Genomic DNA, 14089 nt, shown 5'->3' with positions numbered 1-14089 from the left:
TTAAATGAGTACCATTGTATTACATTTCTGTGGCTTTTCATCAAAAATATATTATTCACATCATAACAATGTATTAAAGTGGACTGTTCCACATCGTTGTTTGAGCTGTAACAGGTAATGCAATTTCAGCAACTCCGCATCGCTGGGCGTGGTATACATATAAATAGTTCATATTACAGTCTTTACTGCCTTGTAATAACAGTTTATATTGTTCAGCCTTGATATATTACATCCAAGGAATTTAAAGTTCTTATTTTATGTAATTCGATGCGTAAGTACAACATAGCTACTGACCGTTCCTACTCTACCGGACATTTTTCATGTATAATATATAACATAACAATAATTAATAGCTTTTTTGTTTTTGTAAAACTACTACCGTAATCAGTATCCTGGTATGGTTAGTAATTTTCTTTTTAAGTTATCTATATATTAATAGGCAAGCATGTTTCTCGAAACCCTTTTTTTCTCAGCTCGTGTACATTGCAGGGAAAATCTACACATATATTGTTACAAAGATGTTCACATGAAGATGTGCAGAATCCTTTAAGCATACCTAATACTCGTATTACTTAGTTGATATTTTTGACAGCTTCAGTAAATTCACTACGTAACTAAGCAGTAAGTATGCCACTTGACCTTTGAAATAGCATATATATATATATATTAATAGCTATTTCATTAAAAAGTAGTGTAAAATTATCTAAATAGTCATAGTATAAAGAAATCTAGGGAAGAAACTGTAAATGCTACTGGGGAAGAGCCACAAGAGGCTTTACCTAGTTTCTCTTTTGATGGCTCGGGGCTCATCTACAGACCAAAACCTTTCTTTGGACACCTCTGCCAAATTTTACGACAAGCCGTTCTCTCAAATTACAGTAGTTGCCACAAGAAAAAACATGTAGCGTATTAACAACATAGATTGTAGCTCCCGTATAGAAATGATCCAGAATTAAAGCATTTTAAAATATCTAGGCTGAATACGTTAATTGCTTAGTGAATTTGAAGTAGCAAATAATTTAGTAACATACATACATAGTAATATACATCCTTTTTATTAAAGAAAAATGCGAAAACCTCTTAGTTAATTTATGCTGAAAGGAAACAGGAAGGAAACAGCTATGCTAGTTAATGAGATTAAATCCTATTATAAATAAGTATAACTATAACAACTATACCACCGTAAACGGTGCACTACAGCTAAATTTTTAATAGTAATTTGATACGGCTTTTATTATTTTTCTGGCTTATTGAGTATGATAACGTGTATTTAATGATGTGATGTGTTAATTAATAACCTAACTAAGCCTTGCGTTTATTGCTGCGACATTATACTGGATACTGCAGTTTTCACTGACGTATGCGATGTAAAAAAAGCCTAAATTGACATGCTTTACACAACATATAGCCTTTATATATTTTTTCTACGTATTCTGTCTCACAAACGTGGAACTAGAAAATCAGCTTAAGGTAATCATTTGTAACTATTTATTAGTTCTACGGCTCTCTTTCGATGGTTTACCACTCTAGTGTGTTTTATTGGGTGGTGTTAACAGATAACGGATTTATAAGATATTACATATGAGTAATGGCGTCATTGTACACTTAATAATTAAAGAGCCCTAGTATGGTATATCATTCAGAATTTCTTTAAACAATAGGCTCCTAAGTTTTTGAACTATTATTTTACAACGTTCGCAGCTAATTATAAATCGACATTACGTTTAAGTAAAAGTTTCCATGCGAACAGGGCGGAGAGAAGTTTCAGATGTGACAAATGATTACTCGTGTAAAACCCTGAATACGAAATGACGGCTACGACAGCTAACTAACGCCGAGTAGAATAAATGTTGGAGTAGGATCGAACACTTGCGTATCAGCTAAATCACAAACCTAATATTGTTATGTTTTTTATTCTTTCCTGTACCGTAGACTAAAACCATTAAACATAATTTAAGAATATCCGAAAAATCTATTGAATTAGCCTATTCAATTCGTTAAGTAGTACAGAATACAAAAAAAAACTGTTAACATATGTTTTATTTACATTTTATTTCTAAAATGTGTTCAAATTATTATTTTGTTTACTTATTGAATTGTTTATGTTTACTTACAGATTGTGATTTAATAAAAACTTACCTTCTATTTTCTTATACAAAATGTGAACTTTTATTACTAAAATTAGTGGAATCAACAATGGCGACGAGTAAAATGGTAAATACTCTCAAATCGATAAGAGGCCTTGGGAATATATTGGGGCCTGAAAAAGTTTTTCCTTTTTTGTTGTGGCCGCAAATTTACTTTGATCACTGATCACAAACCGCTGGTGTCAATTTTTAATCCAGCAAAGACCTTACCAACAATCTCGGCAACACGGATATTCAACTATGCTCACTTTCTCTCCGGGTTCGACTATGACATAGAGTACAGGCAAATTGCTCATCATTGCAATGCAGATTATCTCTCTCGATGACCTCTCGAAGTACCACATAAATCAACTGGAAACACTCAATATCAACAGTACCGTGGTGGCTAAGGAAACTCTTAACGATGCTGTTTTGGGTCCAGTCCTACAGGCCTTGAAATCGGGACAATCTGTTGAACAATACGGATTTCACGATAACGAGCTGTCCATTCAAGATGATTGTGTACTGAAGGGCTGGAGAGTCATGATACCTCAATCTCTCAGACCTCATGTGCTTCGAGAACTACACGTAGCTCATTTAGGAGGAATAAAAATGAAGGCTTTAGCTCGCAGTTTTTGCTGGTGGAGAAGTATAAACAAGGATATTGAAGATATGGTAACTGAATGTCAACAATGCATTGAAAAATGCAACAACCCAAGAAAAACTATCCATCCATGGGAACAACCTTCTAATCCATGGGAGAGGGTGCACATTGATTTCTTAGGGCCAACAGATGGCCAACAGTACCTGATATTAGTGGATGCCTTTAGTAAGTGGGTGGATGTGATACAGACGAAAACAACTACAAGGACAGTCCAAGAATTACGGAAAATCTTCTCAACTTTTGGGTTTCCTCACATCTTAGTTTCAGATAATGGAAAACAGTTTCTCAAGAGTGCAAAAACTTCATGAATGAATGTGGGATTATTCACAGATCAACGGCACCATTGAATGATTTGTAGGGAATGGTTATTAAAATTATAGGGAATGATTGAAAAATGGGAATAGAAATGAGAAAGGGGTTTAATGATAATTAGTTCGAAGGACCAGAGAGATAATATGTAGAGATATGGAAATAATAAATTGAGATTATGAGAGGGAGAAAAAATGATCACACTTTTAATGGTTACAAAAGAACAAGAACTCAGATTTATTTACATTTTTGAATACAACATATGTTAACAATATAATAATTTAATTTGATTAAGAACACATGTTGCAAGGAATAGTATATTTCATTACTAGGACCGAAAGTGGCATTTTCCGTCTCGCGCTCAAGTTTTTGTGTGAGGCGAAGCCGAACACAGGGAACATCAATTTCACGTGCGAGGCGAAGCCGAGTATGTGAGAGCTATTTTCACGCACGAGGCGAAGCCGAGGACGGGAATAATGGAGTAAGTGCCGGATAATAACTTTAGGTACGAGTTATGAACGATACTTTTCATCACGACGCAAAAATACACAAACACAGAATAGCAGACCTCAGTAATATTACAACTATTTTATTTCTCAATTAATTTGATTGAACATCAAAATAAAATAAAATTTTCTAAAAGGAAACCTACGTATATTTCTCAATACATTTTGTATAAATATCAAAATAAAAGAATAAAACAACTTTGAACAATACATACAGCTGATTCAAATCATTAAATTAAACCATAACAAAACACTAGCGCGCGTAGTGCATAAATAGAGAACTCGTTGAGAGCGAGGGAAAGTAAATTTAGAGCGAGGGAAAATCAGCTGATCGATTTTCCCTCGCTCTAAATTAGAGCTTGGGAAACGACTACTTTCATTGATGTCAGCTGTTATCGAAAGTAGTTACTTTCGTTACGGAGTGATGAAAAATATATTGTACATTGAAGAAAACATAGAGTGTTATATTATATGGAATGGTTCAAGCTGACAAAACAACTATACCATCCAAACTCAAATGGCCAGGCTGAAAGGTAAGTGCAGACTGTCAAGAAGGCGTTGTAATCCATGGAGGGAGAAAAGAGTACACTGCAAAATAAAATCCAAAGACTTCTAATGCAACTCAGGCAATCCCCTAATTCAACAGGTACATCAGCATATCACTTAATGTTTGGAAGGAGTGTACGAACAAACCTCGCAATAATTGTTTTAACATTAGAACCGAACAAATATCAGAAGAAGGGAGTCCAAGTCGGTATAAAAAGGAATTTCAAAGTTGGAGATAAAGTGCAAGCGCGGGAATATGTCAATGGTTTGTCCAAGTGGTATTCGGGCTATATAACTCAAAAGCAAGGACATGTAATGTACGTAGTTCAGCTGGAAGATGGACGAATAATAAGAAGACATGTTGACCAGCTGATTCTTCGTAAAGTGCCGCAGCACAGTAAATAGAGGAGAAGGTGTTAACATATGTTTTATTTACATTTTATTTCTAACATAAATTCAAATTATTATTTTGTTTACTTATTGAATTGTTTATGTTTACTTACAGATTGTGATTTAATAAAAACTTACCTTCTATTTTCTTATACAAAATGTGAACTTTTATTACTAAAATTAGTGGAATCAACAGAACCAAAAGGGTTATTACTTAAAAAAATATAGCATAGGTATAAGCTGTGTTGCTAAGGTGGTAGACTTTTAAAAAGTAAATGTTATGTCATTGGTTACTTAAGATTATTCTAATCACGCCCTTGGCTATTCTTGAACACTAGTTTCGTCCGTGTTAGGCCAATATCACGCGCTTAAAAATAGTGTTACGTTTTAAAATTGCTCAACTTAAATAACCCTGTAAAATAAGAAATAGTGTTATGCTTATCTCATGGTTATAATTTTACGATGTATACAATAATTAAGCATGGTTGTCGTAAGGGGTTGTTAAGACTACATGATTGGCAATCTAAATTAAAGATTATGTTTAAAGGGTTTATTAAAGACTTAAAACTACTGTCTAATTTACAGAATAGAACTTAGGCTAATAATTAGATTTTTTCTTTCATAATATTAACCAATGTCGCATGACAGTTGTTGGAATTCTTAACTCTTTCTTAAAATATAATTTTCTTTAGATTAAACAAGTTGGTGGATTAATTAACCCTTTTGGTTGGTTTAATCTTTTTCATTATAGTTTAAACACTAAGTTGGGGGGCTACCAAAATTATACACTTATTATGTTCGTCAAAAAAAATGTCCATTCTTACCACCGGAAGGAATATCGTAATTATTGGAAATATCGTCTTTTTTAAACACGTTTAAACGAAATGGGGAACAAAAAATGTTTTGGTCCATATTGAATATTATATTGGCAGTGTTAAATAAGTATATCCTATACAATTCCATAAAGGTCAATAAAAGAATACTAATATTAATTCAACAATGCTGTACATACTTTAGATACTACAAGACGTTTATAATAATTCTTATAATCCAGTAGAGCGGAGTTAACAGTTATTATAAGTCAAAATTAAACAACTTACTGTTAATTTTTATCGTTTAGTATAAGTTACACTATTAAACGTAAAGTACAAAAATATTTATGTTCTATTACAAAGAACTTACCTAATAGTACGTTGTGTACAGGGCCATATATGGGAAAAAGCTGCACTTTTTGATTGGCATATGGCACTTTCAGTGGTCATAGCTGATACCAAAAGGTAACTTTTCAGATAGGGAGCCACTTCAAATTCCGTGTAGGACACCAAAATGGCGGCCATTAAAGATGGCCACCATATGCCCACGTACTGTCCCACAATATTTGTTGTATCTCAGCTTCTAATTGTCTGATTTCAAAAATTATTTTTTTATATTAAAGCTGTTTTATAGAGGAAACTTTTTCATATTCAACATTTACCTGTAAAACCTAAGCATTCTGCAAAATCTTTATAAAAACACAAAAAATAATATTTTATGAAAGTTTTGGTCAGTACCATTATAGTTGTGCTAAGAACTCATCTTAAAATTTAAACGGGACATGGAAAGCACTAGGTTGATAAAAAGAGATATTTAGCTTTAGAAAAATCACACATTTTACTAAAATGTAAAGCAGGAATTAAAAGGAGGTAACAAACTATTATGAAAAAAAATACAAATCAAGAAAGAGTGCACATTGAGTGCTTCTCTATAATTTCAGATCACGTAGTCATCTTATTCATCTTCCACTTCATCATAGCTTTCACTTATTGATAGTCGACTTTGACTCCCAGAGCAGTTCTCGGAAAGTAGCGTGCATGGAACCTTAGCCTTAAAACAGGAGCATCTTGTATGGCATTCAGTGCAACTACACGTAACTAATTCTCTGCAGGCTGCCATAATTTGGGGAAGAGAAGACCAAACAGGAGTCCACTCCTCAGCAACCCTGGACCATCCCCATCCGTCTGGCTCTGGAGTGTTTTCCTTCCCTGCGCATGCACGACCCCAAACCTGGCTTGCCATAATTTTCTATGGTAATATTATAACTAGTTTTCTAATAAAAAAACTTTGTACTTTTGAATCAACGATGTAGTAGGACTCATTACAAATTGATCAACTACTTTTACTTATGTCAGTTCATCTAAGAATCTTCATCATGTTATTTTCTTATTTTTAATTCAACCAGTTTCAGAAAACTCCTAACTAAATCATTTACAGCCGTTGACTTAAGTTCTCACCTGGATTTTATTGTTAAACACATTTGCAGTTATCCTGGAACACTTATGTTGAGTCCCATGAATAAAAATAAAGGTTTTTTTCAAGTGTACACCATATTCGATTGGGTACTACAAAAAGTAGTACTTTTGAAATTATTACTACCATTGACTAGTTTTCTCATCAGCTATAAGACTTTCTTTTCACAAAGTAAAACGAGATAACTTGTTTGTCTATCTGTGTATCAATAATTATGATTTTTTTCCTTCCTTTAATGCACCACCAAATGTGTATAGAGACGAGATTTTGCAGTTTTTTTTAGAAAACTAGTTATTATTTCACCATAGATAATTATGTTTTTCTACTGCAATTTTTAAACCGTAACAGATAGAAAGAAAACTTAAATTTGTAAAATGTTTATTTAAAAAGTACCTTTCAAATTATATGAAAGTTGTTATACCTTGCTATTAAATCATTTTGAGTTTTCAACTTTCTTTTATTCTCCAAATTTGAGATTATTTAAAATTGGAAAATAACACGGAAAATGCCCTTACTTAAAGAGTAGCTCAAGAACAAGCTTGGAAAAAAATTGGCGCTGTTCCGTTCAGTAGTTAGGTTAATACGGTACTTAACTTTAAAGTCGTTTCTTAAAATGTTTGACCCATCCTGTAAATATGGTTAAAGATAATAATTTTTTTCACCTAAATGATGGGGGTGATGAGACCTTAAAATTGATGTATCACACAATCCATGTTTACATTTTAACACTTCTCAAAAACACCCCCACCACAAATAGGGCCCTATTGGGCATTTTTCAAAATTGAAATTAATTTTATTGGATTTGGCATGTCTACCTATGTACACAGCAGATATGGAAGGTTTTCAAATGAACGTGTCCATGAAGACGATAACTTGAGTAATTTCGATTTTGATAAAATTTTGTTTGAAGGTGTAAGGTGGAATAAACTTAAATGAGTTCGCGAACCAGCATGATCGGACAATGAGAACGGAGTTTAATGGAGGGTTTTATGGGGTAAAAATGGGTTTTTATTATTTTTTACCATTAAAACACAAAATTTATCAATTTTTCTCCAAATCTTTTTAAAGAGCTTAAAAAAACAAATAATTTTGTATATCAAAGTGTGATTTTAAGGTTATTGGAGAAAAAAAAAAATTCATTTAAAATTCCAATGTTATTCTTGTGGGGAATATTGTAAAATGTTGTAGTTAGCTTGTTTATAGATATAGCCTATTTAGATCAAACTTGGCACATTATTTCTTTTATACTAAGCTATTAATATTTTACTAAACCCCCACTTTAACAGTTTCCTTGTAGCAGCAAACCTAGGTACTCGTTAAACATAAATGTTAATTTAAGAGATTAATTGAAAATTAATCGAGGCAAATGGAAATATGCTTAGCCGGCAGGTTTGCTGCGGCAGGGGTATTTTGCTCCATGATTGACACTGTCTTTGGCATGGAGGAAAATCCTGCTGGCAGCTTCTTCTTGTTGCTTGCATTTGACTCCATCAATTGAAGATTCATCAGTAAATAGTATAACTGTTTTTATCCCATAAGACCCCCCTTAATTCCCCGTTTTTATGGTTCTTGATCGAAGCTGGTTCACAAACTTGTTTAGAATAAATGTAGATTAATTCGTTTGTACCTAACTTTAAAAAATGAGATCATTGTTTAGCACAACTATAATGTTACTTACCAAAACCTTCATAAAATATTATTTTCTTTTAGTTTTTATAAAGATTCTGCAGAACGCTTAGCTATTACAGTTAAATGTCAAATATAAAAAAGTTTCCTCTACAAAACAGCTTTAATATAAAAAAAGAATTATTGAAATCAGACAATTAGAAGCTGAGATACAACAAATATTGTGGGACAGTACGTGGGTATATGGTGGCCATCTTTTATGGCCGCCATTTTGGTGTCCTACACGGAATTTGAAGTGGCTCCCTATCTGAAAAGTTCCCTTTTGGTATCAGCTATGACCACTGAAAGTGCCATATCCCAATCAAAAAGTGCAGCTTTTTTGTGTGTACACACCGTACTATAAGTTTAGTTTTATCTTGTTAAAGCCTCATCTCAGTTTTTATTTGACTGCTAAGCCAACCTCTTATTCTGGTAGAGGGCACGGATAAGTAAGCAAATGGAAGCGTTTCTAGTCTGGTGAGTAGAGCGGTCTCATCCCCTATAACTAGAGTTTTTTGTGCCTAAAGAACCAGGGTCAAATCTAAACAATCCTGACTGTCTTTTAACTGAGTTTAAGCCTTTACATGACAGCTTTTGTTTATACGAGACAAAAAAAGGTAAGTGAAACCGTAACTAACATTTTAACCTCATTATTGTTTAATTAAAGGTGGTATAAATAACGAGTTTCATTCACCAATCTTCAAAGTAAACCAACTAAAAAGTAAAAGGGTGGTTTACAACTGGAAGTTTACATTATTGCATTTTCCTGCTGAAGCTGTGTTAACATTTTACTACTAAAGTTCAAAGTTACAGGACGTACTTGGGTATAATGCTGTGATTTCCGCATAGTTACACTTTATGACGGTGCTTTAATGCACGTAAAACAAACAACAGATTTACAGCTCAGGAATTATTCAGCAAAGTTTATGTATCAGGTTTATGAGGTTTTTAAAAGAGGGGATGTGGCTTCTTTACAATATAGAATTTCCAACGCCAAAAGTAATATTTTATTTGTAGAACATTAGGGAATTCAACATCAAGAAAATAACATTGCTTTATCACCAAAACGAGCCAAATTATAAAAAGTATAAGCCCTATTAAATTTGTTTTTGTTTTAATTTCATTTTTACTTGAACACATTAAAGTATATTTTAATAGCTTTCTAAGTACTCATAAAACTTGTTAAAGTAGATCTGCGTCATCTTTATTTACCATTATTCATACTTTTCTTTATTCGAAAAAAATCAGTTTCCACTAATATTTTTTACATATTATTTAAACAAATCATCAATATTATCATTAGAAGAAAATAATATTATATAGAATAGTAAATTGAAACTTATTATATTTATACTTTATTTGTAAGTTATATTTAATTGATTACCAATACTTTATAATAATAAAATTCAATACTAAACAACGGTCCAAATAAAGCAGAAATTTCCGTTAGCTGTAATAGCAACAGATGCAGTAGACAAGGATGTGTATGCAGAGGGGTTATAGTATTTGGTTTCCATTACTGAACAGTGTACATCCTAGAGTGTATAGAACCCCACACTCTTGTCAGGAATGCAACGTCTGGCTCTACGACTACTCACACTTGCAGCAAAGGGTTACAAGTAGTTATATATGATAAACAATTAGTTATATTTCAATTCATTATGATAACGTGAGATACAATTAATTGACAAACTTATTCATAACCTAAATGAGTAAAATTATTAAGATACTTAAACGCAATATTTTAAAGTGTACAATGTTATTTAAGAATGAGAAATAATAAAGTTTAATATTTATGTTATAAAATAACAGATGTTTTACTGGATCTGACTTATGTGGTTCCTGTTTGGGGGTGCGAAAGTGAGAGGACTAGGTTCTTGTTTAGGCTCCAGAAAAGGGCAATCCGAATTGTGTTTTCTAATTCCAAACAACAATCATGCAGAGATTATTTCAGAGCATTTAAAATTTTAACTTTCCCATCTATTTATATCCTCGAATCTCTGTCTTTCCATAGCAAAAATACTCCCTTTTTCTCATCTGCATCAAATTCCAGGTATCCATTGCGCAATTCTTTAAGTCTACCATTATCCTGGCATTCCACTTCTTTCTTTCAAAGAAACTTTCATTATAATTCCGTAAAACTATTTAATAGTCTTCCACCTCAACTGAAGGCCGAACAAGATCTGAAAAAGTTTAGAACAGGTCTAAAGTCCATGTTGTTAGACAGATAATTTTACAGCGTCCGTGAATACTTACTTTAATGGTCATTCACAATGTCATGTGCACATGTTTAGTTTATTTAGTTGTATAGTTTTTTATCAGTAAGGAATTTATGTTTATTAAGATGTACTAAATTTATTTTTTATTTTATTGACTTGGCTAATGCAAGTTATTGTCAGTTTGGCCCAATAAACGACTTATTGTCTTATTATTATTGTTGTCTTGTACCTAAATACGCTGCATTTCTCAAATGTAATTTATAATCCAAAAACCTTTACAACAATATACACAGTAAATATCAAGGAAGGCCGTGGCAACATTGCCCCTTTCGCTAAGGTTAACCCAAGTCAACAAAGGACGACAGCCATTGTAGAGAGAAGCGTCCCTTGAGGCCTATACCTTTCACCTTACTGTTGTTGTATTGTAAGCTTCATCAAGTGCTGAATTACTTAGTGAATTATGATATTGCTATGAACAATAAAAAGTTTGATTCCACAATCGATCAAATTACCCATCGATGGTTAATTTTGTGATATTCTGTTTAGCCATTAGTTGAAATTACCCTGTGTGAAAAAATACCCTTCAAAGATATATATTATTTATTAATTTCAAAAGAATATTCAATTTTAAATATATTAATTGCACTTAAGTTTTTTCGTAAAATGGTTTTTCAAGACATTATTTTTTATAAGGGCCTATCATTGAAGGTTGATTCATAATTATAATTGTAAAAAGTAATTTATCATTTGTAGAGTTACGGTTCCAACGTTGATTTATTTATCTTAGCTAGTTAATCAAACCTTTGGTATGGTTTTGTATCAGAAATTACAACAAGCCAGATTTTAAAAGTCTGAACAGTTTGTTTTTTAACATGGTGACCTGTTTTCTAACATAGTGATGCAACGTTTTATTAAAAACCAAACTAAACAAAATTACATTTGTCTACAATAAAAAATATATCTTTTTACCAATTAAGAAACACACACATATGTTGGTCTTAATTGATTGTAAAGGCCTTACTATTGTGTTTCAATACCGCTTAACAGTCATGGGAAACCACTAGCAGAGACTAAGTGGAGAGCAACACAAACAATCGCAGCCCTCAGTCAACAAGGCTACAATCTCTGACGGGATTTAGGGTACACCACTGTGGTATGTGTTATTCTGTTACGATGAATAATTTCATGTTTAGGTTCCAACCACATAAATTACAACTAAACGGTATCAGCAATCTGACACAAGCTTTAACCCATTAGCTTGTCAATAACCTTTATCATGGGTAAGCGGTGGGAGTTTACCTATGGTATTTTATAGGGAAAATCACAAAAGATGCAATAACTTTTGAACCGTAATTCTTACAGCAATGGTTGCACTATATTATTGTCTAGAGTTATATTTACCATAACGTACTGCTGTAAATTTAATCATGTCAAAACTGGCATTTTTTGAAAATCCAATTTTCCGTTATTTTATGTTTTTTTTTAATGGGAAAGTTACATAAATTATTTTTTAAATAATTTTAAACAATTTTTGAATAGTCATTTTTACAGCAATGGGAGTGATACCATTTTGTTCAGGATGTAAAGGGCTGTAACATACTAAATTTTTGTCAAAATAGTTTGAGTATTTTTGAGAAACTTTGATTTTTCATGGGAAAATTACCATTAAAATAAAAATTTTAAGTATAAAATCTAGAATGAAAATGTGTATTTTTATCATAAGTCTTTAATCATAATAATACTATAAATTTGACAACACGGTAAATGTTACTCAGATACCTCATACGTATTAAATTAAACGATGCATATGTTTAAGAATCACACTAACATTTATTTATTTTTACCTGGCCAATACACCAACAAATGTTAAACTTCTCCGATCCGTGTGGTATACTGAATCTATACCTTTAACTATTATCAACTAGGGTGAATCTAGCTTTTTAAAAATATATACAGAAGTGTTCAAAACTAGGTATACAGTAATAAAACATTTTATAGAAAAAGTATATTTTTAAGAATTAACTATGTAGCCCCTAAACTGTTTATTTAAAAGTATATTTATTCATACAAAAGCCAACTTAAACAACTTTTCCAAGAGTATTAAGAAACGTAATTTAACTCTGATAAATGTTGTACTTGACAAAAAACTCACTTCCTTTTGTGTTCAAACTGTTTGCTTTCACAGTCAACACTCTGCTGTAACCTTGGAATTACGCTTAAACACACTTTTCTGCAAAGTTCTTTATTTCCACATCTTGGCAAGCTTTGCGTTGGAAGTAGAATACCTCATTACCCTGCAGAAGCTAGCCCAAAACCGTTACACCAGGTTGATTCAGCCGTTCTTCGATTGTCGCTGTGTGGATTATTAAAAGAGTAATAGACACAGTGTTGTACCTATTTACGGCACCTGAAAGCTTAAAGTTAGCTTCATCGCTCCAAACAATTTTTAAAATAATTACAGCACCTTGTAGTTCCTCGTTTAACATTATCTCGCAAAACTACAATCGACGATCAGGTTCGTCCTCCAATAGCCCACGAGAGAGTCTTGGAATGCACATTTTCACACCTAACCGTTTCATTAGACGTCCTTACGATCTACAGAATTCAATAGATGGCCTTTTTACTGTTTTGGACTTTGAACATAGGTCTGCCTAAAATAGTTTTTTTGTTTTCAGGACTACTCCATGACAGTGATTGGTCGTCCAGCCTTTTGGACATTAGAGCTAGATCACGTATTGTTAAACTTATCTCTTAGTCTATAAATACTTATTCTGAATGGTGGAGGTGTATCAAACTCTTCTCTCCATCTCTGTCTAACTCTTTCACAGTTTTCTGTCTTCCAATACTCTTTTAAAATCCACTTTCGTTGATCGATGGTCATGTAACTAGTAATGATAATACAAACTTAATAATAAGAGTAACAGTGGTAAAACATTGCCAGCTGTTAGTAAAAAAGTACCAAACAACTAATGGTAATGAACGGGTAGCCAACGTGGAAAGTACCAACCAACTAAAACTGTATACCTACTTTTGCACCCCTCTGCATATTACTTATTTCCTTCTCTATTTAGATGTACAATAACACATCTTGATTGAAAATACAGCAAGTAACTTAAATATTTATATATATAATATAAATACACGCAATCTCAAACACTGAAAACCCTAGTAGCTTTTAAGTTAATGATTGCTGAAACTAAAATTCTGAACATAAAGCCAAAAAATATTAATAATAGTAAAATAGTGATTTAGTGATTTAAAATACGAGTTTTGGACCAGTATTCTTTTTAAATTTATTTAATGTACCTATTTTTAACAAATTATAAGATATGTTTATCTTGTAATTATTAATTTACACTATACATGCAGTATATTGCC

General features: G+C 32.3%; 1 protein-coding gene across 1 annotated transcript; it reads left to right on the top strand.

Moving 5' to 3' along the window:
- The first annotated feature begins 2450 nt into the window (after positions 1–2450).
- LOC128994351 (uncharacterized protein K02A2.6-like) lies at positions 2451–3098 on the top strand. Its single transcript, XM_054418905.1, has one exon. It carries the CDS (start codon positions 2451–2453, stop codon positions 3096–3098), a length of 648 nt encoding a protein of 215 aa, XP_054274880.1.
- The last annotated feature ends 10991 nt before the right edge of the window (positions 3099–14089 follow it).

The sequence above is a fragment of the Macrosteles quadrilineatus genome, unplaced genomic scaffold, assembly GCF_028750875.1.
Source record: "Macrosteles quadrilineatus isolate MER2022 unplaced genomic scaffold, UCM_ALF_1.0 Scaffold_1__1_contigs__length_201487025, whole genome shotgun sequence".
Classification (NCBI taxonomy): Eukaryota; Metazoa; Arthropoda; class Insecta; order Hemiptera; family Cicadellidae; genus Macrosteles; species Macrosteles quadrilineatus.
Note: the sequence above shows the minus strand (reverse complement) of the source record. Positions and strands in the feature narration are given on the sequence as shown.

Excerpts from the sequence above, each read along its gene's own strand:
- LOC128994351 (XM_054418905.1), top strand. The coding sequence starts at position 2,451 with ATGCAGATTATCTCTCTCGATGACCTCTCGAAGTACCACATAAATCAA.